At 47.9% G+C, this 24101-nt stretch overlaps 1 protein-coding gene across 1 annotated transcript in view; it reads right to left on the bottom strand.

The window, feature by feature from the left end:
• Positions 1-19617, bottom strand: part of osbpl10a (oxysterol binding protein-like 10a) — a 33338-nt gene extending 13721 nt beyond the window's left edge. Inside the window, exons 1-7 of the mRNA XM_086178499.1 lie at positions 19231-19617; positions 13912-14087; positions 10922-11001; positions 10277-10351; positions 8401-8601; positions 4830-5061; positions 1384-1517 (exon numbers count right to left, since the gene is read on the bottom strand). Coding sequence (XP_086034625.1) covers positions 1384-1517; positions 4830-5061; positions 8401-8601; positions 10277-10351; positions 10922-11001; positions 13912-14087; positions 19231-19514 — 1182 coding nt within the window. The 5' untranslated portion in view covers positions 19515-19617. The remainder of the gene's footprint in view (positions 1-1383; positions 1518-4829; positions 5062-8400; positions 8602-10276; positions 10352-10921; positions 11002-13911; positions 14088-19230) is intronic.
• Between the last annotated feature and the right edge of the window lie 4484 nt (positions 19618-24101).

Genomic DNA, 24101 nt, shown 5'->3' with positions numbered 1-24101 from the left:
GAAGATGGACGAAGAGGAGATGAAGAAGAAGATTGGTGACAGGAGACTTAAGTATATGAAACTAAGCTAAGCTAAAATCAAATAAATTAAATGCTACTAAACCGAATGAAACTCACTTAACTTCATAAACGTAACTAACTAAACTTAAATAAACAAATAAACTAAATTCACTTAAATAAACGTATCTTAACAAAACTAAATCCACTAAAATAAAGGTAACTAACTAAACTAAATTCACAAAAATAAAGGTAACTAACTAAATTAAATTCACTGAAATAAAGGTGTCTAAACTAAATTAAACTAAATTCACTAAAATTAATGTACTGAACTTAACTAAACTAAACTAAATTCACAAAAATAAAGGTAACAGAACTCAACAAAATTCACATATATAAAGGTAACTAAATTAAATTACATTAAAATTCACAAAAAAAGGTAACTAAAGTACACTTAACTAAACTAAACTAAATTCACAAAAATAAAGGTAACTAACTAAATTAAATTCACAAAAATATAGGTAACAAACTAAATTAAATTCACTAAAATAAAGGTATCTAAACTAAACTAAACTAAATTCACAAAAATAAAGGTAAACAAACTCAACAAAGTTCACAAAAATAAAGGTAACTAACTAAACTAAATTCACAAAATAAAGGTTACTAAACTAAATTAAACTTAACCAAACTAAACTAAAGTCACAAAAATAAAGGTAACTAATAAAATTAAATCCACTAAAATAAAGGTATCTAAACTAAGCTAAACTAAACAAAATTCACAAAAATAAAGGTAACTAAATTAAATTAAACTAAGTTCACAAAAATCAAGGTAACTAAACTAAACTAACTACGACCTGCTGCTGGAGTGCGAGTCTCTCTACCGCCCTCTGCTGGACGGAAGCAGAACAACCAAAACAAAGGATGATTTTGCTCAAAACTCAGAGGCCTTAAATCAATAAATAATCACACACACACACACACACACACACACACACACACACGTATACACACACACACACACACACACACACCATCCGAGTGCATCTCATTGACTCCCTGTAGCAAAAGAGCAAAAAGAAGGGTTTCTTGTTAGCTTAGCCTGGAGGGCCGATCCCCAACTCTTCTGTTCGCTGGTTTCCATTTGGAGATCATTTCACACACACACACACACACACACACACACACACACACACACCGTCTGGTCTCGCCACCCTTCTGGGATGATCTCAGCTCCAGCTCTGCACTCGGTGACCCACTTACTGCGAGAACCTTTCAGGAGTTTCCAGGAAAAAAAGCAGGGGGGAGCGGAGGACGTTTGAGGAAGCCCGACGATCGTTTCTCGACGTCTCAAAGTCCCGGCGATGTCGGACGTGACGCGGCGTCTCACCTCAGCGCCTCCGCGGGACGGGCTCCGCTTCCTGAGCGCCGGCGAAGGCTCGGCCGATCGCGGCGGCGCCGGGATCCCGTTCTTTAGCTGCTGCCCTGAGGGTGACTTTGGCACAGTCCACACAGGAACACCATCTGAAAGACGACAAGGTGTCAGAAGACGGAGCGAAGCCGACGGAACTTTGGACCGACGTTGGCGAGAACGGAGAAAAAAAAGCGACGTCCGATTTCGGCATCACGTCGGGAGCAGGTGGAACATCTTAAACCCTATTTACCTGCAAAATGAGCCGGTCCAAAGAGACAAACCTCTTCATGTGGTGATAATATTTGATTCAAAATTAAATCCACTCACCAGAATTGTCTCCGGAAACAAGAATTAACGTGCAGGAATCGTTTTGTTTCGTTTCAAAGCGGGAATTATCTGTTCGGTTGGAAGGGATTTCCTGTGAACACGCGTCTTCTTCCGGGTCGTGTTTTTATTTTGGGGCCGTGGAAGCAGATGGAGGATTGATCCGGAGATCCAGATGATCTGTATCTCTAATTTCTGTCCGGCGAGTTCAAGTCTGAATATTCTAACAAGACTGAAATGGCATTTTAGTCCATTAGCCAGCAGCTAAAGCCGAGCTAGTAGCATTAGCTTCCCCGGCGGGAACGCTAACGCAAGCGAGCAAGCAGGCCTCGTTCTTCTCCGTGCTTTGACACTCGAGGGTCTCATCCATGCTAACGTTTCGTACGTAAAAAAAAGTGCTTTACGTCGCCATGGTTGTTAAGCAAAGCATCCACTAGAGGGCGCCGCAGAGTTGGGGATTCTGACAATAAAAAATATGGCGGGCGGATGTGGACGGCGGTGATCTGAGCGTCCATAACGCCATGTCTTCTTCTTCTCTGTTCCTTTGGCTAGCCGAGCGTACCGCTTCCCACCGCCGTCCCACCAGTTCCGGTGGTACCGTCACGTTTGCTGTTATGAAAACGCAACGCAAACAATCGCGGAGGAGGAACAGAAGCCTCGGCGCTCTGAAACTGAATTCAAATGCGTGTAAACCAGCTCGCTCTGCAGAGTTAAGACGACCTGCTTTTTGTTTCCAAAATAATCCCATTTTTGAGGCCGTCATGACGACTACTCGGCGGCGCTTAAATCCCTCCATTAACGGAAGCTGGATTAGCAACCTGACGTGGAGGAGGTAGCTCGACACCCGCGACCACAAAACCTGTATTTCTTTAAAAATCTAGATTAAATCAGAGCGGCGGCTTCCGCCTCGGCCGCCTAGCGCTCCGCCTCGGGCCCCGGGGCCTCCGCCCGCCGGCACCCCCATCGCAAATCACGAATCTCCATTTCCACGTAATGAGATTCGCAACCGTCATTCATACGAATGAACCCACAGACCAAGATGGCGGCTTCTTGATTTAAAAGCTTTCAAAATGCATCACGGGGACGGATCCCGTTTCAGAGTGCTGCTAATGGAGCGGCGGCGCGGACCTTGCACATCTCCGGGCCCGCCGCTCAAATTGGGTTAAAAGTCTAATGGACCAGCAGACCCTTTCTTTGGGTAGCCATTAGCTGGTAGCCGCTAGCTAGCGTGGCCCTGGCTGCAGGCATGCGGTCAGCGGAGACAAACTTCCATGCAGAAACATCAGCCGGCCGTTCGCCGACGTTCAGCCATGATTTTCTCCCCTCCTCTTTTTTTATTATTATTATTATTATTGTTTCCCGGCGCGGGGAGACATGCCGCTCCGCTCTCACCTCCACCTTCCAGATCGAAGGCGTGACTCGTCAATTATTCATGCCGAGCCGTCGATGGAGTCGGGGTGGGGGTGGCGAGGGGGGGTGGGGGTGGGGGGTGGATGGGGGAGGGGGCTCGCCTGCTCGTGGCGAAGGAAGTAAATTTCCTTCGACGGATTTTTTCATTTCCTGCTCAAGTGGGTGAAGCTCCGGACGCTTGTGTGTGTGTGTGTGGGAGGTTCGTCAACATCAGCTGATAATACACTGTCTGGTGTGTGACTGGCGGGTTCATGCTGGGAGCGGAGGAGGGTCCGCCGCCGCCGCCGCCGCCACCGCCACCGCAGCGGTTTTTACAGCAACGGGCGCTTCCTGGGTTTATTAGCTCCTTCCAAGATGTGAATCTGAGCGGCGCCAATGAAGCCAACCAACCAACCAGCAGGCCTTTATCAGCTGATTCCAGTCTAAGGGGGGGTTCGGGGGGGTGGGGTCTGCCCATGCCGGCGAGCTGCACGACCCCATCGCCCTCCGGGTGGGGTGGGGGGGGGTAAGAGCGGGAGGAAGGGGGCGCTCATCAGCCAGGCAGCGGAGGAAAAGTGGTTTTTGTACTTGCAACCCAGCGGTCCCACTCCGCAGCAGCCCCTGTCCGAGGGAGCTGTTGGCGCAAAGAGAAGACCGAGAGTCAGGAAACGGCGAGGAGTCCAGACCCCCGCGAGGATCCCCACCGCGGCGCCGGACCTTTCCGAAGCAAACTCGCGCCGACGTGACGGAGGAAGTTGTGCACGATTATCCCCGGTTATAGGATGGGGAAAGGAACAGGAGCCCGACCTCAGCGCAGGGTTACGGATGTGTAAGCTAAGCTAACTAGCAGACGGAAGAGGTTGTCTTGACTGGAGTCACTGTATGAGTGTGTGTGTGTGTGTGTGTAGATGTGAATAGCTGGCTCCGAGTCCTGTGGATGTCAGACCGGGGGGATGGAAGGTGGGGTTGGGTGGATGGGAGGGCAGAAACATCCTTGTTTCCGCAGCTCCATCACCCTACCGTTTCGTGTCACGGCCATAGAACCACCCTCAGGCTGCAGAAGGTTGAAACGGAAAGAACTTTATTGGATCCATAATAATCTGGCACAGAGAGGGTTAAACATGGCAGAGGTCCGACGGTCGGAGGCACCGGCGTGGATTCCTTTGGCAAAGACTTAATCCGTCGAGCAGATTTAGAAGTGCATAGTAAAGTACGCGTCGTGACACATCGACCCCGAGTATTTCCGACATGCTTGGCGGGGGAGCAGTCTTGAGATGCGTTCGGGGGAGTTCTGTAAACATTTCTGACAAAACAAAACCGTGTTTCGGACACATTCATGCTTTACACTTGGCACTTGGAGGCATATCGGAGAGGGCGGCGGCGGCGGCGGCGGCGGCACATAAAGGCATGGAGGACCAAACATCTCAAAATGCTAACTGCTTGCTAACACACTATGACAAAAAAAAAAAAAAAAAAAGGTAGGAAACGGATAGAACACAGATTTGCACTGGAACGCAGCGTTCAACAACATTTGCCGCAAGCGGCGAAGTGGGCGGGGCCCAGCGGGCAGGGGCAGGGGCCGCAGTCCGGCGGCTGGCCGGCGCCGCTCGGCTCTGGGCCGGGCGAGGTGAACCACAGCGGGGTGAGGGGGGGCGGAGGGGGCGGGGGCTCCAGTGGCGGGACTGGAACGGGGCCCGCGGCGGACTCACCGGTCGGGGCTCCGTGGCAGCGCTGGGCGGCCGGAGACGGCTGCGGCGCCGGGCCGTGGCACTGGGTCTGCTGCAGGATGCTCAGGCACTCCCCGAGGCAACTCAGCGTGGCGGCCGACGTGGCCTTCAGCAGCAGCAGGTCCTGGTCCAGGCAGGAGAGGGGGCCTTTGGTGGGCAGCGAGTCGATGGACTGGACCAGGTTCTTCTGCTGGCCCTCGGCTTGGGACATCACCTGGAGGGGCCGGTGACAGGACAAATTGTCAGTTTTGGAAACATTGTCCGGTATCTCTGTTAGCGACTTCCAACAGAAGGAGGCGTCGTGTTAGCCGACAGGCTAACCCGCATCAGGGCTAATGGCACCGATCGACTCGTCCGCATTGTCAGTACCCACATTAGCATTTAGCTTTACGCTTCTGCACCCCTGCTTGGCCACAAAGACGGGCATACCGGAGCGAGCGCGTACCCTCGGGCTGGGCCTCTCCATCGGTATGCCTCAGATGCCGCTCGCCGGGAGGAGCCGGCGTCATCTTCTCGAAGTCGGCTCTTAGATTTCCCGTCTTTCTGTCGACTCCCGAATTACCGAGCCGTTCAAGAGGAAGGCCTGGTGTCCAATTATGACGGGATGGATGACTAAACCCCCTCCTTACTTCAGTGGAAACACTGAGCTGAAGGTCAGGATTCGTTTCCAATAACGAACCAAAGTACGAGGAGTCACGTTCAACGTCAGAGCCTGTCTGGGCAGCTGGAGTTTAGGCACTAGATGTTCTTCTACTCACTCCAGAAACAAAATACAGAGAACCTTGTGCCTGTTGTTCCGTGCAACGAGGTTAGTGACGACGTCTACATCGGTGAGTTAAATCCACCTCTGGTCCGACAAAGGTGAGCAACCTCCTGAGGTCCACCAACATCAGGAGGACGACTCCTCAGAAGACAGCGATGACCTCCACAGATGACGGGCCAGGACCCGCAGAGCTGGGAACCTCCAGGGGTGTTGAGCCGCATTTTGTAATAACAGTGCATTTTATAATAAACGTCCAAAATGTAATGACTTTTTCATTTCATTTTGTAATAAAGCCGCATTTTGGAATAAACTGCCGCATTTTGTAACAAACTGCCCCAACGCATTTTGTAATAAATTTTAAATAAATTATTACATTTTGAGAAGATTATTACAAAATGCACTTGCTACTTTTTTATTCTCTAGGAAATGTAATAACATGGAATTTATAGAATATTCTCTGTAAATGCAACCTTTGAATAGTGTACTGATAGTAATTGCTAAGTACTGCTACTAGGCTAATACAGTGATACTAATAATAGGCCGAGCTTTTACAAATACTTCAAAGTAAAATAAAATAAAACTAACAAAAAATAAACTATGCTTTAGAATTGTTATTACATAATAATAACATGGAATTTATAGAATATTCTCTGTAAATGCAACCTTTGAATAGTGTACTGATAGTAATTGCTAAGTACTGCTACTAGGCTAATACAGTGATACTAATAATAGGCCGAGCTTTTACAAATACTTTAAAGTAAAATGAAATACAACTAACAATCAAATAAACAATGCTTTAGAATTGTTATTACATAATGCACCATGTTATTACATTTCCTAGAGAATAAAAAAGTTGCAAGTGCATTTTGTAATAATCTGCTCAATATGTAATAACTTATTACATAACACGGCCAAATTTATTACAAAATGCGGGTCAACAAGGGGGCAATATTTGACACCTCTGGAGATAATAAATCAGGTTTTTAAACATCATAAAATGGTCTTCCAGGGCTGCTCATGGCCGATGACTTTGCAGGAGCGAACGCAAGAGATAAGATATTTCCTTTGAGCCAGGAGGTCCCGAGGCCTCCTCTTCTCATAAAAGGATGAGTTTATTTTCTATATTTCTAATCCTAATGCGCTGTAATTCGACCTGGCAGGAATATTAAATATTGAGTCGCTTTAAAAGGGGTCTGAGTCATCTTCACAACCAATACGGATGTGTACGCTTTAACACCAGATGAATTCTCAGTGTAATAACACGGGTATTAATGTGTTATACATGTTATTAAAACCCCATTTAAACAGCTGCTTGAATAAATCAGTACAGACGAAAATTTGAAAACTACGCGGCGTGGCTAACGGCTTCTGTCCATAAACCAACTAACTAACTCTGTAAACGTGACACAACCGAACTGGGAATTCAGCGACTCCCAGCCAGACAGGGGGAGGAGCTCGCCCTGAAATATGGATGCTCTGCTCGCTGTCGTCAGGGCGACGGGCGGAACCGGACCAGCTGTTGGGATGTCTGAATGTCTGAGCCGCCGCTCAGACGGCCACGTTCCACTGCTTCCACTGCAATACATGACAGTATGTGTGACAACTCTCTGTGTGTGTGTGTGTTTGGTATTACAGTGTCTGATCCTGCAGCTTCTTCAAAGCTGCCAATATTCCAAATGTAATCCATTTATTCATCATCTGCACCACTTACGTACCATTTCTCATATGGAGACATGCAACCATTCACCCTTTCTTTTACATGTCATAAAGAGACATTAAAACATTTCATGCATATGTCAGAGACACAACATTCACCCTTTCATTCCCAAGTCATATAGACGTTAAAATATTCACCCTTTCATTCACACATCATATAGACGCAACATTCACCCTTTCTTTCATCCGCCATACAGAGCATTAAAACATTCACCCTTTCATTCATTCATAATGTATGTAGGTATGCAACAATTCATTCATCGTATATATAGATATGCAACCATTCATTCATCATATATATAGATGTGCAACCATTCATTCATCATATATATAGATATGCAACCATTCATTCATCATTTATATATAGATATGCAACCATTCATTCATCATATATATAGATATGCAACTATTCATTCATCATATGTATAGATGTGCAACCATTCATTCATCATATATATATAGATATGCAACTATTCATTCATCATATGTATAGATGTGCAACCATTCATTCATCATATATAGAGATACGCAACCATTCATTCATCATACATATAGATATGCAACCACTCATTCATCATACATATAGATATGCAACCACTCATTCATCATATATATAGATATGCAACCACTCATTCATCATACATATAGATATGCAACCATTCATTCATCATATATATAGATATGCAACCACTCATTCATCATACATATAGATATGCAACCACTCATTCATCATACATATAGATATGCAACCATTCATTCATCATACATATAGATATGCAACCATTCATTCATCGTATATATATATTTGCAACCATTCGTTCATCGTATATATATATTTGCAACCATTCGTTCATCATATATACAGATATGCAACCATTCGTTCATCATATAATGAGAAAACTTTCATCCAACTGTTAGCATGTAACTGTTAGCGCTACTGTTATTGCTAGTAATAGATTACTCTTGCAACCGTCACACCCCTCTCACTCTTTCTCTCTTTCCCTCTCTCCTCCTCTCACTCTCTCCTTTTCGCCTTGACGGCCTCAACCAATCAGACGCTCTCCTTCCACGCACCTCTTTGACCTCCAGCAGCCGACCCGGATACGGCGTCCGCGCCCGCCGGGCCGCCGCCGGTGACTTGTGATGCGTGATGGTGACGATGTTGGCGGGCGCGGCGGCGTGGCCGGGTTGCCTCTGAGAGCCCGGCGAGGAGGAGGAGGTCAGGTGGGGCAGCAGGGAGAAGCTGCGGTTCCTGCCGGACGAGGAAGAGGAGCTCTGGGGAGGAAGACGGCGAGGTTAAGACGTGGGAGATTGACAGCGTGGAGGACCAATGAGAGAGGAATGGGGGCGGGGCCACATTTCCATGCACTGAATGTGTTTTTTTCACATCCGCCTGAGATCTAACCATGTTCTCCTCCCACAATCCAAAAGCGGTCAGGGTTCGGAGAAGACTGAAATGAGAAATCGGTGTGCTTCGCCCTGTGATTGACAGCTGACCGGTTGGGGTTAAGCCCCGCCTCCCGCTGTCGGAACACCGGAGGAAGCAAAACTCGTCCGTGTTTCATAATAACGTATCTTCGGGTTTTGCTCGACGGCCTCGGCCGGTCACATCACATTCCTCACGGGTCGGTCCTCCTCCCTCCTGTCTCTTCAGCTCACTGCAGGACGCCCTTGTTTTTTCGGGGGGGGGGTGATGCTGCTCGCTCTGCGGTAACCATGGCGATATCCCCCCCTTCCCCCCAGGGGAAAATGCGAAAAGCGAGCGCTCTTTATTTGTAATGCCAAATGAGGACCGCTCTCCGATCACCAATTATCGTGGCCGGAGCCAATCACGGCTGGCGTTCAGGCCAGGGGGCGGGGCTTAACCTGGACAGGGTCACCTGTCAATCAAGTTCTACATATGGACACTTCCAGTTATTCACCCTCTCATTCACACCTGCAGATAATTTAGCTTCCAATGAACCCGATGACTGATTTAAGACGGTGGGAGGAAGTTCGAAAACTACATATATACTGCTCAAAAAAATTACGGTATATATATATATACACGTATTTATGTGTATATATATACACTTGTGTATATGTGTATGCGTATGTGTATATATATATATATATATACATATATAGACTTATACATAAAGGACTGTCTCAGAAAATTAGAATATTGTGATAAAGTTCTTTATCTTCTGTAATGCAATTAAAAAAACAAAAAATACTTTTTTATGATATTCTAATATTTTGAGATAGGATTTTTGAGTTTTCTTAAGATTTAAGCCATAATCAGCAATATTAAAATAATAGAAAGGCTTGCACTTGCAATATTTCAGTTGATTTGTAATGAATCCAGAATGTATGACATTTTTGTTTTTGTATTTGCATTACAGAAGATAAAATACTTTATCACAATAATCTAAATTTTCTGAGACAGTCCTGTATATAAGTATATACATACATATGTATAGACATACATGTATACATACACATACATATATGTATATATATATACATTTATACACATACATGTATATATGCGTATGTATGTATACACATATATTTACATATTTTTTATACAGAGATGTATACATATACATACATAGATATATTTGTATTTATATACATACACACACATGTGTATGTATATGTAAACATATACATATATATATTTACATATACATATAGGTGCAGGTGTTAGTGCTTCTGTCTTTTAATGAGAAGGTGAATGGCTGCGTGTCTTTATGTGGCATGTAAATTAAACGCTATATGTGATATATCATCCGCGATGATCAAATTTATGTGTGTTTACGTGTTGGGTGAGGCGGCCGCCAGCGAGGCGAGAAGGTTTGAGGATGCGCCATGAAGGCAGCGTGTTTTCCAGGAGTCTGGTTCAAAGAGGAGCGCGGCGCCAGACCAGCTGAGCGGGTGATGAAGTTCATGGTTCTGGATGACTCACCAGCGCCTCTTGGCCGCCCCCGGGTTCTTCTACGCTCAGGTGTTCATCTGAGCCTTTCAACTTCCTCGCCTGGAGCTGCGACACGCAAACAGAGAACGGGAGCATCAACGGAGGAGCAAATATAGAATTTAATCACGACCGCATCCACGTGTCCTCATCGTTCTCTCCGTGTCCTGACGTTCAAGGAGATGCTCTCCAAGGAACCTGCAGGGAAAATAATCCCGAATTATGGATGGAGGCCAGAGAGAGCCTGGAGAGAACCTGGACGCTCCCAGTTTATATTATTTTCTAGAAACATCATCTTCATGTTGTGCGAATCTCCTGCCTCTCCCTCTTTCTTCTCTTTCAACTCAATCTCTCTGAACCTGACGAGCGGACGGTGAGACTGACAGCCGCGGAGCAAGAACCTTCTCATGGTCTCTGGAGATGGAAGGAACCTCCAGCGCAGACGGTGGCATTCAAAATGAAAGGGAAAAGAAAATAGCTCCGGAAGAAATGTCAGTGTTTGACTTCCTGAGAGCCTGGAGAGAAGTTTAATAAGCAGGAGATAATCCAGGATCAGTTAGACGGACCTGAGTCATCCTGGTGTGTGTGTGTGTGTGTGTGTGTGTGTGTGTCGGCACGTGTGTGTGTGTGTGTGTTTACCTTGGCGCTGCTGTCAGAATGACGCCTGGCACACGCCTGCAGATGACTGATCCAAAACTGCTGCTCCTTGGTGTCCGAGGCTGCGGAGAACACACACACACACACACACACACACACACAAGAGTGAATGGTTGCATGTCTGTACATGATGTGTGAATGGTTGTGTGTCTCTATATGTGGCCCTGTGATTGGTCCGGCTGAACGGCGCCTCTCGCCCAATCAGGATGAGCGTTGTTGAAATTGGATGAATGAATGAGGGTTTAATACACAGTTGGACCACCACACCGTGATGAACCGTGAGTAGAAGGTCTTCAGAAAGGGAGCGATCAGACCAAAGGTTGCCGGCGGCGACAGCGACCTGATTGGCTGGATGATGATCCCGCATTCTGCTCGTGTTTAGGTCGTTTTCAGCGGTTAGACGCTAAGTGATGCTCCAGCGCCGGTGTCACGTCCCGATCCTCTTCACTTCCTCGTCACACACAAATTAACCATTCGCCATTCAGGCCACGCCGCCGGTCATTTGGATGATTAGCGAGCAGCAGGCTCCGCCCCCCCCACGTGCAGAACGTTCCTCAATCATCCTGAGAGTCCCACAATCCGTGATTTTGGAGTTTAGCTTGCTGTTTCTTAAATGCTCATTGTTAGCGGGGGCAGCACAAGGTCAGGTGTCTCTCCAGGTTCTCCAGCCTGGTTTCTCTCCATGTTCTCCGTCTTCCAGGGTCCAAAGAACCTCCAGCGGGTTGCAGACTAAATAGATGGTGAGAGGGTGAACGCCAGTTTCTCTAGGTGACCCTGTGATTGACAGGTTAAACCCCGCCTCCTGCACGACGCTGATCATCTTGTGAGTGCAAAGCTGGAGCTCCTGATCCAAGGATGAAGACCCAACGAAGGAAGGAAAACAAGAAAGATGGAAAACTATAAAAAGCACGTAAAAAAAAAAGCGTTTAAAAGACCTCTATGTTTTGGACTGTTTCATCTGTTCCTCCTCAATCTGAAGTCCACTGTTGGTCTTCAAGTGTCCTCAAGTCCTGCAAGTCCAATCGCCAATCACTTGTACTATCGTCAAGGCGCCCACAGAGCAACTCGTCAAGCGAGACATCTCGCCAAACCTCTAGAGAAGTGCCGTGTGTGTGTGTGTGTGTGTGTGTGTGTGTGGACGGCGCAGAGAAGCACCTGCAATAAGAGGCCTCTGCAAATATACCCCTTCCCACCTGCTGTCATCATCCGCCACAATCACTCGCTGGCTGAGAGAGCCACTTACCAGGCGGGCACCGGCCTATAAATCATCTCCACCGTGTGTGTGTGTGTGTGTGTGTGTGTGTGTGGCGGCCTGCTATTTAATGCTAATTAGCAGATGCTAATATGCACCTGTTTGAGTGGTGCTGAGCAGGCCTGCAGGCGGAGGCTGCGCCACCAGTTTGTTCTGCATCACTGGAAGCAGCTCCATTCATTTTGAGGGATGGATTAAATTTGTGCGGGAGGAGGAGGAGGAAGGGGGAGGAAGGGGGTCTGACTCTCGTTTGGGTCCGTGTCCTACTTCAACGCTGATATGCATCCCAAAGAGAAGGCTGGAAATGATCTGAATGCAGCTATGAGCACGTGTGTGTGTGTGTGTGTGTGTCAGACTGAGAGTCGATCAAAAGCTTAAATAATGTCCACTTACACCCGTTCTAATTGGACCGCAGTAAAAGACGTTATGGGTTATGATAACGTTACGTCCCAGAATTAATGCGGCGCCCGGCGCTGAGATGCCATTAAGTTTCCGGGAGGCGTCGTTAACCGAGCTCCGATGTCCAGAAGATGGACGGGCTGGTGGCACCGACCATGAGGGCGAGCAAAAATACAGCCCTTTAAAATCAGCAGATCTTAACCAAAGACTGAAGGAGGCTCCTCGGGACTCCTTAAAATTGATTGCACAAAAGTAACCTTGACCACCGGACGCCGAATCTATTCGTGTCGGGTCCCGTCAGAAGGTGCTCGTGCCGTCGGACGTGATAAAACGGGAAAAAAAAAACAGCCTCAAAACCCCTATTAGCACGAGTGGAATAGTTTGGGATTCAGGTGAGAAGAAGCAGTTCATTCAAAAGGGATGGATGGAAAACGGCGGTTTCCTGTGCTAATTATCTGCTCGCCAAAGTCTTCAATGAACTGTTGGAGAGACAGTAGAATAGATCATGAGGACTGATTTCTCCTGCGAGGAAGCTTGAAGAGCCGAGCCGAGCGAGCGCCGCCTCCAAGAGCACAAATGGGACGATTTGTGCGTCCCGGCGGAAACAACTTGACCCTTCCATCAGCCGGACGTCTCTCCGGGACTCTCACTTCCCCGCCGGATCTCTCACACAATCCAATCCCTGCTGAGCTCCCCTTTTTTTATTGCACGCCGGCGAAACGCAACCCCCATATATTTTTCCACATCCAATAACGATCCCTCTGTTCTAAGCGAGGCCGCCGGGTTTGCAGCGTGAATCCATCATGGCGGTGAGAGTGCGAGCCTGTGTGGTCGTCAGGTATTAGCCGGTACCGGAAGCCACCCTTGCACATGCGGTGGTTTACATGAAGCTCCAAATACAGACGGTGTTTTCTTCCGAGACTTCCTCGCTAATTCCCTAATCCCAGCGAGGCGCTGGGGCTGGAAATCCCTCGGCCCGCCTCCCCTCACTGGACTCATTGTTTCCTCCTGGCTCCGTACGCGTGGATCAGCGAGTTATTTGGGGAATATAGGCCAAGTTTCGCTGATAGCCTCCCCCTGGAGAGCGTACGGGGGCATTCCAGCGGCTCCGCTGGAGGAGAAGGTGGAGGAGGACCTCTTGCTTGAGCGACTCCGGGTCACGGGACCGAGTCCGAGGCCGACATCTGAACGTAGTTTAGCGCAAATCACAACCATCCAGCTCCTTTCACAGTGAAAAACATGCAATTCCGGAGAGGCTCCTTGCAGAGCCTGCAGGAGAGTCCTAAACCGCCTCGCCCGGAAACTTCTCTGAGCTTCCTACCTCGGAGTTTGTACAGCTCCCCGTTGACGGAGTTCACCACGAACATGTGCGGGGCCTCGTCGCTCGGGGTTACCGTGGCGCCGACCAGAGGAAGGGACCCGCGGGGTTTCTGGCTCCTTCCCTGCTCATTGACGAAGTACAGCAGCAGCCCCGGCTCCGGATCCAGCACAAAGTACCTGGGAGGAGAGCAGGCATCAGTGGGAGGAAACACAGAAGAAGCATCTTCCTGTTCATGGCGGGGCGAAGAACCGGGTCTGTCGCGAAGTTTCCGGGTTCTATCCACGGTTCTCGCCATCTTCTGCCCGCAAAGCTAGCTGTGATAGAGAAGATGCGTGGTTGGACGTCTAAACTCGCCTCTTTGGTGACATTTTTGGATGCATAAGTGAGCAGTTGGTTGGGCGACGGTCGTGATGGTGATAGGACAACCCATAATACTTGTTTGGTAGCAGAATATGACTATAGATGACACTCCCGTTTAGCGGTTAGCAACGCGCGGTGTGTTCAGGGTCCGTCGGGAAAAAAAACGCCAGAGTTTTCCCGCCCCTATGACAGCCGACAGCTCCTTTCCAAGGTACTCGCGATGGCGATTAATGCGTTGGGCGTTAGCGTAGCCGGCGTCGGAACCGTGGAAATGGACCGAATTCACTGCCAAATCCAATCGACAAGTTTCTTTTCCCGGCTGCCGCTCCGTGATCTGAGGGACATCCAGAAGAAGAGCCGTCGCTTTCTGATTGGAGCCCAGATCTGAGTTAGCAGCGAGCAGGATGGCCGTTTTGCGCCGACATGGCGAAACGTCAACGGAGGCGTCGGAAGAGCCGCTCAAAGCCGTTCATGGGCGGTTTGATGATTTTAAAAAGAGGAGCGGCTTCATCCATAAATGGACTTTAGACATAAAGTGTAGCAAAGTAACACTTTTAGCATTTTAGCATTTAGCAACACATTGTTGCATTAAGTGTGCAGCCGGGAAGCTAAGCTAAGGATACAGCAACAAATGAAAAACTCCCCCAACCTCTTTCACCCATCTTTGTCCGATCTTAAAGGTAAATCCACTTATTAAAACCAGTTTATTTCTTACATTATCTTTTTATGAGATATCATTATTTTTATACAATATTTGTTATTTATACAGCTCTTATTTAAAAACACGTAACAAAAAAGTCAGTGTGTTTTTAGGGGGCTGGAACAGATCAATGACATTTCAATTCATTCTAATGGGAAAATTGAGTTTGACATACAAGCAAACTGAGTTACGAGCTCGGTCTCGGAATGATTTACGGTCGTAAGTCAAGGTTCCACCATATTTGGTGATTTGTAATGTGCTGACCTCCGTCAGCAGCTTCCCTTTCCTCGGAGACCCTCTCCTTCTGGACCCTCTGCAGCTCCCCGGAGACGGGGATGCATGCTGACGCCTGAAAACCCCCATCCTCCTCCAGCAACCCGCCTCCTTCTAATCAGCAGAGCCTTGAGATTTACGACAACCGGGGAGCGAGCCGCCTACGTCCATTCCTTCTTTTTTTCACCCAGACCTCCCTCTCGTACATATATCCCATGACTGATCAGCAGGCAGTGGAGGCGACGGCGGGCGTTGCGCCCGTTAACCCTTTCGGCCAGTCTCACCAGCAGAACTATAGTCACCGCCCAGACTGTGCTGACCCTCCGGTTGCCTGAACCGACGGCGACGGCCAGCATCCGGAGAGCTGAATGGAGGCAAGACTTCAACCGAAGCCCACTCATGGGTGGAGGGAGGAATCACGGCCGACCCAGAGGACCCGGAGGCCCGGAGGACCCGGAGCATACAAGTTCAGATACCTCTGCTGAGCCAGATCTCACAAACACAAACTCTCAGTACGACCAAGTCTGCCAACAAAAAAATATAGAAACTCACATGAGCTTTCTTTTTTGGTACAAAACTGTACCACCTATTGATAAATGCCAAAAAATAAAGCAGATTTTTTTGTGTGAACCATTTTCAAGTCTTTAATGCAATGTTTGCACAATATTGATTTTTCCAAAAGTCCCACTTTAGTTAAAAACTGAACACAACAGGCTCTGGATACAATGGTTAACTACCTTTATCTTTAGAAATACCTTTTTTCTCAATGAAAACATTTCCAAACTGAGGTGGCGCTGTGCCTTTCCACGCTGTCCTGTTGACATTTTCCTTGTGTGAGATAAAAATTACCGTGGCCTGTTGAACTCAAGCTAAGCGAACTTGCGTACACATGCGTATAAAAAAATCCTAATCACAAAATTTGACATGAACGTTTGAGAAACGTGGACAGTACGGCCAAGACAGAACAGACCAGATCACACCTTCTGGAATGTACCAATGCCCCACCAGACCTTCGTGGTAGAACGACAGACGGCGTTGGAATAGACCCGAAGAAGAAGACGACGGCCAACTTTGGACAGACCGACAACACAAATCGGTCAATCCGTTCCACGTCATGTTAGAGTTGTCCAAGTATGAGCAGCACTTCAGCTAGCATTAGCACGACACTCGGTCACATGACCTGCATGTGACCAATCATGCCCTTCATCCACTGTTGCACCCTTCAAGAATTTGCAGAATCTATAGTGTGTCAATCAATATCTATTTTTTATCATGATTGTTGATCAAGGAAATCGGCTGATTAATAACTACATGATGCTTTTAAAAGTCATGAATGAACTAATTGCGTCGTCAATGCTCATCCAAGCGAATCATGGCGAGTAGCCCTGGAGTGCCCTCTGCCATGGAGGGAGTGGAGCATACCCGATATTTAGCATCCGCTAACATCGCAGTGCGAAATCTCACCGTGCTCTCTCAAGATTAAAAGTTCTCCGCCCCTTTTTGTGCCGCCCACCCCCGCCTCTAGAATGGTAGAGTCCACAATCTGCTTCAAGAACCTTCTAAAAATACACCCCCTCGGCCTCCGATCAAGGGCACAGCGATACAAGAGCAGTCACAGAACTGGTGTACCTTCAGCTTTAGTGGACTACAGGTACAAAGAACATACATGTACACACTCAGATATACATACATGCAGACATACATGTACTCATATCAAAAAGGTAGACAGGAAGCGTGTTGCTGTTGGGAAGCCTTGGTCTGCCCCTTGTTTCAAGCATCACCAAAGAAATATGTGAACACCAATGGACACTGGAAGTCTTGAAAACACAACGTTTGAATACCTTCTGGCTTTCCAAGGTCACGACTCTGATATCTAACACCTTCCTGATTCAGTTCACATAAAAGTTGCCTAGTCGGCTACATCCATCCGTATCACGGGAAACAGTGACCCTTCCTGTTGTAACAGACACTACGAAGGACTTGTCGGCAGTTGGACGCTCTGAGACCTTCAGGGGGGCATCAAGCGTCAGCAAGGCAACTACTAATTTCATCCCATATTGTGACCAACCCTACGTTTGTTTCGTCGGCAGCCTCGACCCGCTTTGCCATTTTTACAACAGCAGCTGTTTTTAAGGGATGTTTTTTTTTTTTTCTGCGAGGAGCTTCTTAGGTGTTGAACGTCCACCGTTTCACACCGAGATGGTCTCAGCGCTAGCCGGCAACCTGATCGATCTGAGCCGCTTGGGTGTGAAAAACTTTCAAAAATCTCAGAAGTTTCCACAAACTCCCACTACCTTTGACTTCCTTTCATTCATTCATCCTCTAGCAAGGTCGCGGAGGTCGGATGTCACTGTCAAGACGTCCAACCGTTCCCGCTCTCGTTGGGAGTCGCGGTCGGACGAAGGCCGTGCAAGTCGAACCCCCGGAGAGGAGCTACCATAATAAGGCCAATCCCCTTCCTCGTCTCTGCAGCAGAAAAACCACAGGAGCTGCATTTCCCCCCCGATTCTCAGCGGCGATGAAAGGAGCGCGGCGGCGGAGTGATTCATCCCCGAAAACCACACACACACACACACACACACACACATACACACACATACACTGAGCTGATGGCATGGAGGGATATAAATTTAGAATCCACACTAGAAGGAATCGCTGCAGATGCTGTCTCGCGTCACACGGCGAACACACAGTGTTCCCTGGTGGGCGGAGTCAGGAGTGGCCACGCCCACAAGAGGAGGCCCCGCCCGCCCGGGAGGCCCCGCCCACCCAGCCGTGGCTCCCATCAGCGCGGTCGCGGCCGCCTCGGAGATCCTGACCTTGCAAGGATCCGCCCCGCCGCGTTCATGGCAATCGAACTCCGGCCGGGTCGCCATGGCGACACCTGGTGCTGGAAGCGCATCCTTCATCCAAGAGTCTTCCGCGGGTTCATGGTGGGGTCGACCCCAAGGAACCATGTGACTCCTGCGCTTCGGGGTCATCACCAGGGTCCGAGGGGTCCAGACCGGCCCAGATGCTGGCACCACTGACCCAGGTCTGGAGGTCCTCACCACTAGCTTACAGCTGAAGAAGCCCCTGGATGGAGGTGCCGGTCCAGCTGGGGTTAGATCTGCTAGAAGGTCCCTTCTGGACCTGAGACAACAAACCCGGCTAGGTCTCCTGAGGGTTGGAATCCGACAGGCTGGTATTGCTAGGGTTAGCACGGTTAGCAAGGTTAGCAGTGCTGCACAGCGGGAACCAGACACTCACCCAACACACACACACACACACACACACACACACACACACACACACACACACACACTCCTCTCCCTCCTCTGCTGCATCACACCGTTCCAGCTGCACGTGAGTCTGGACCTCATGGAGAAAACCAGAAGGTCCTTATGCAGAAGTTCAGAGAAGCTTCTCCAACATTTGGGGGGAGATGGATAGAGTCAGGTCAGTCAGAAGATGTGTGTGTGCATGGAGGGGGGGGGGGGCTTCCTGTAACACTCACACAAGCTTGCTCAAACACACACACACACACACACACATACACACCCCTCCATCCAGTCGGTAAGTAAACATCTGCCTGGTAAGTTCTGACTGAATCTGTCAAACATTTTATCCATGATGTTCTTTCTTCACTTCTTTAAAACCACATTTCTCTTCATTTGTTTAGAAGGTAGCCGGCGTGGAGCCTCAGGTCTGCAGGATCCTGAGGTCTACAGGACCCTGAGGTCTGCAGGACTTTCAGGTCTGCCGGACCCTGAGGTCTGCAGGAGCACAGCAGCTTCCAAAGTGAGGCTTACAAGTGTGTATTTACATCCTGGATGAGAAAACAGCCCTGTTTGACCCGGCTAATGTTAAACACACACACACACACACACACACACACACACACACACACACACACACACGCCTACTCACCCCCTCCCCTTGTGAGGGGGGGTGGTAGAAGTGCAACGTGGACAGGACAAGTAACAACAGCGGATCTGAAGCCTCACCTGTTCTGCCAGCCCTGGATCAGGTTGGTGTATTTGCTCAAAACTCCTTCCAGCTGCTTCCTGTTCCCCGGCGGGGCTCCCCGGTCCCGGTCCCGGTCTCGATCTCGGCCCCGGCCCCGGCCCGGGCCCCCAGCTGCCGCTCCGCCGGGACCCGGACCCGAAACCGGACTCTGTGTGCCCGGAAGCCCGGGCTGCCGCGACGACGAGTTGCAGCGGTCCGAGGAGGAGGAGGAGGAGTTGGATCTGCTGGTCCCGGGAGGAGGACCGCAGAGAGCCGGGTCCATCCTGGCGACGGGACGGCGGAGAGGAGGAGGAGGAGGAGGAGGAGGAGGAGGAGGAGGAAGAAGAGGGGGAGGAGGAAGAGGAGGAGGAGACAGGGGTGGTCCAGAGGTAGCAGCGGGGAGGGGGGGAGGATGGGGAAGAGCTTCACCGGAACATAAGTGGGAAAAGATCCGCTCGGCCCGAACTGCAGCCGGGGACGCGCCGTGCGCGGCCACCGGCGCGCCCCGGCGCCGGCATGTGCCTCGGTGCTGCCGCCGAAGCCGCTCCGGAGTCTCCGCAGCTGCAGTGCGCGGCGCCGCTGCGGGCGGGGAGCGGAGGGTCGACTCGGCTCAACTCGGTTCGTTTCGGCTCAACTCGGCTCATTTCGGTTCGATTCGGCTCGACTCGGTTCAACTCGGTTCGATTCGGCTCAACTCGGTTCGATTCGGCTCGACTCGGTTCAACTCGGTTCGATTCGCTTTAACTCGGTTTAATTCGGTTAAATTCGGCTCGACTCGGCCCCCCCGGAAGTCCCTGCTGCGTCACACGGCGACGCCAGAGAGACATTGGGAATCCTGATGTTTGAATATAACATATCGTGGATGTAGGAAATAATTTTGAATATATATATATTTATATTTAGGATTATACTTGATTTATTAAATCTTAAACTTTTCAACCACTGATATTTTATGAGCTTTATTATGACACAATTTATATTTCATCATCCATATTTATTTATTTACTTCTATTTCTGCTCTGTATGGACAGAGGGGGATCGCTAGATTTCCTCCTGGCACAATAAAGTATTTCTGAACCTGATTCGGGAATGTTTACTTTTCATGTGTCTGTGAGCTTCTCATACTTTGTGTGTTTTGTCGTATAATATAATATAATATAATATAATATAATATAATATAATATAATATAATGATTTTTATTTTTGGACTTTTAGGATTTTGGTATCAGCCTGTTGTTTTAGACAAATTATCTATAAAATATCTTGAATGTTGAATAATATAATATAATATAATATAATAGTTTTATCATTTGATGTATTATATATATCATATATGTAATATGTAGTGTGGTAAACTGTACGACTGGACTTTTTAAAAACATTTTTCATGTGGTTAAATCTCAGATGAGTGACAGGTTTGTCTTCTTACCTTGGAGGAAGTTATAAATTGGTGTTTGATGGTAGTTTGTAATCGCTGCCTGACCTGTGCGTGCACACACACACACACACACACACAAGGAGACCTTGGATGTATCACTGAGAAGCAGAACAAGGACCATCGCAAGCTATTAAGAGGGGGAGGGGATGGAAGGAGTGTGTGGATAAATGCAGGAGAGTGAAGCGAGGGAGCAGAATCGACGGAGATGAAGGAGAAATAACAATCGCAGGAGAACGAGGAGGCCGCGGGGTGTCGGACCAGGATCAGACCAGGGTCCGAACGGGTTCAACCAGAGGTCGACGGGATCGGACGAGGGTCAAACCCGTATCACACTGGGCTCAAATCGGGCTCAAACTGAATTCCATGAACTTTCTCTTCTTCCCATTACATAGAAATAAGAACAATTTGACTTCCTGACCCATCATCATCTTTCATCCTTGCTATCTCCCTCCTCTTTCCCACCATCTCGACCGAAGGCGACTCACCGTCCTTCCCGTTGGCCCGTTCCCTCCCGGAGCTGCTAATCCTCCACATCAGCGCCGTCTTCTCTCTTCTGGATTCTCTTCGAGAGGAAGGCGCTTTTCTCACCTCTGCAGGTTGAGACACGGAAAGCCGGTGATTGGACGGACCGGCTCCCCCCGCCGCGACCCGACGTCAGCCCCGGTAGATTTACGGCGGGGGGGCGAGGGAGGGTGACAGACAGAGGAAGGCCTTCATCCTCTTCCTCTCGAAACACCTCGCGTCCGACGGGTATCGGCTTTTCGCTCAAAAGATGGGCTGAAAGATCGGGGACACCGTGACGGGTTCGAGCCTGCGGGATTCGCGGGAACAGATTACAACATTTTTAAATGAAACCAGACAGAAACGCGCACGTCCGACACCTGAGCTGAACGTCTGGACATGACATCTGAGCGACAGGGTCAGCGGTTGCATTCACATATTCACATATCGGCACATGTCCAAATGCACTGCCGAAAGAAAAAGAAGAATTTCACTTTTTCTACATTGTACATGTGAGAAAAAACACTTTGAAGCTCTATGTGTGAATAAAAGGGAGAATAAACGCAAATCTAGATGCTGCAGTGACGGTTCATGGCTGGTGAGGCACTGACATCATCACAGAGTAGCTTATTCACCATTTTATTGGCAGCAGTTGACGTGTTTTGTTTAAAATATCATATCAGCATTCTTTACACATTTTACATATATACAAACTGTAGCATAGAAAAAAAAGCACATGTAAATAAACGTTATCTCTTACCTTTACTATATAAATGAAGTCCATGCGCCGCTCCTTCTGAAGCATCGATAACTTGCTTGTAGAAGTCTTTCTTATCTTTCTTCAGTTTTAAAAGTCTCTCTGTCTCAATGGAAATCACTGCCGGTGAAGACGGTCGTCCTCGATCGGTCCTGTTCCAACTGTATGTTTTGAGTCATTTCGGTGCTCAGAACGGTCGCTCCACCGATGCTGTCGTAGCCGGAACGGTGACCACCGGCCGCAGCAACTTTGTCGCCTCAGGAACAGTTTGAATGAGATCCTTCCGGGCCAAAAAGTGGAGCAGCTGCCCAGTAGATTTACATTCATCCTACAGCATTTGTGAGCTGTACAGCCCCATGAGATCGGGGGAAAAATAACAGGATGGCCGCACTTGACTTGCTAACTGTTTACTGTAGCTTGCTATGGCTAATTGTGCTATTCTGTAGCCGAGTAGTAAGAAGGATCCCTGAGATCAGCGGCGCCCTCTAACATGAGGCACCGTCACTGCGTGCCTCACTTAGTGTCTCTTCCCACTCGTTTTATGATTACGAGAAACACAGTTGTTGACGAAAAACATTCGACATATCAGCTAAACTATGGAAATTTAGTTCATATATTAAAAGTGTTTTTTTTCAATAGTGACATCCACAGAGACAGCAATACGGTCTCAGTGCATAGCATGCTAGCACAGTTAGCAGAATCATTGTGCAATCCATAGTGGGCTTAGCTGGTTGCTGTGTCACTGCACGTCTCTTCTTCATATTCGAACGGTAAACGCAAATTTTTTTTTTGCAATTTTGAAAAAAAATGACCAAAAATGGTGAAGCTACATGGAAAATAACTTTAAACTACAAATCACTGAATAAATATAACCATTTATTTAATTTTTCATTTTGCATTTTTTTTCTTTCCATGATGACAGGTGAGGCCCGGCCTCCCCCTGCCTCTACTGGCTGCACCTCACTGATATGCTGAATGGTTGCATCACGATATATGAATGACAGGGTGAATGGTTGTGTCTCAACACGATGTGTGAAGGAAAGGGTGAACGGTTGCAACTCTGTGTTTAAGAGGATGAACGGTGGCGGGCCTCTATTTCTGAATGAAAGGGTGAATGCTTACATGTCTATATTTGTGAAGGAGAGGATGAATGGTTGCAATTCGAAATAATGCGTGAGTGAGAGGTTGAAGGTTTTCATGTCTCAATATGATGTGTGAATGAAAGTGTGAATGGTTGCAACCCTATTTGTGAATGAGAGGATGAATGGTTGCATGTCTGCATATGTAAATGAGCGGATGAATGGTTGCAACTCAATATGATGCATGAATGACAGGGTGAATTGTTGCATGTCTCAATATGATGTGTGAATGAAAGGGTGAACGGTTGCAACTCTTATTTGTGTTTAAGAGGATGAACGGTAGCATGTCTCTATTTGTGAATGAGAGGGTGAATGGTTGCATGACTGCATATGTAAATGAGAAGGTCAATGGTTGCATGTCTCTATTTGTGAAGGAGAGGATGAATGGTTGCAACTCGATATGGTGCGTGAGTGAGAGGGTGAATGGTTTCATGTCTCAATATGATGTGTGAATGAGAGGATGAATGGTTACATCTCTATATAGTGCTTGAGTGAGAAGGTGAATGGTTGCAACTATATGACGTGTGAGTGAGAGGGTGAATCGTTGCATCACAATATATGAATGAGAGGGTGAATGGTTACAACGCTATACAATGCATGAGTGAGAGGGTGAATGGCTGCATGTATGCAAATGTAAATGAGAGGGTGAATGGCTGCAACTATATATATGAATGAGAGGGTGAATGGTTGTATGTCGCTATGTGATGCATTAATGAGAGGGTGAACGGTTGCATCTCTTTTTGTGAAAGAGAGGGTGAATGAGTGAGAGGGTGAATGAGTGAGAGGGTGAATGAGTGAGAGGGTGAATGGTTTCATGTGTCCATCCGTGTCCCTGCGATGGGACATGAGTGCCGGATCAGGGCTATGGATAATGAATGAATGAACGAGTGAATGAATGAATCTTCCGCAGCTTTCCGCTTTCCGGCGCATTTAGCATTCTGATGACTGACAGCCTTTTTTGGTGAATAATTAACGACAGACTCAAACGGGGGAAAAGAAAAAAAAGGAATGAGTCAGCCTTGGAGGGAAAGGGAG

The sequence above is a fragment of the Fistularia commersonii genome, chromosome 30, assembly GCF_037954325.1.
Source record: "Fistularia commersonii isolate RoL2024-O1a breed Wild chromosome 30, RoL_Fcom_v1.0, whole genome shotgun sequence".
Classification (NCBI taxonomy): domain Eukaryota; kingdom Metazoa; phylum Chordata; class Actinopteri; order Syngnathiformes; family Fistulariidae; genus Fistularia; species Fistularia commersonii.
This window is presented reverse-complemented; position numbering and strand designations above follow the sequence as displayed.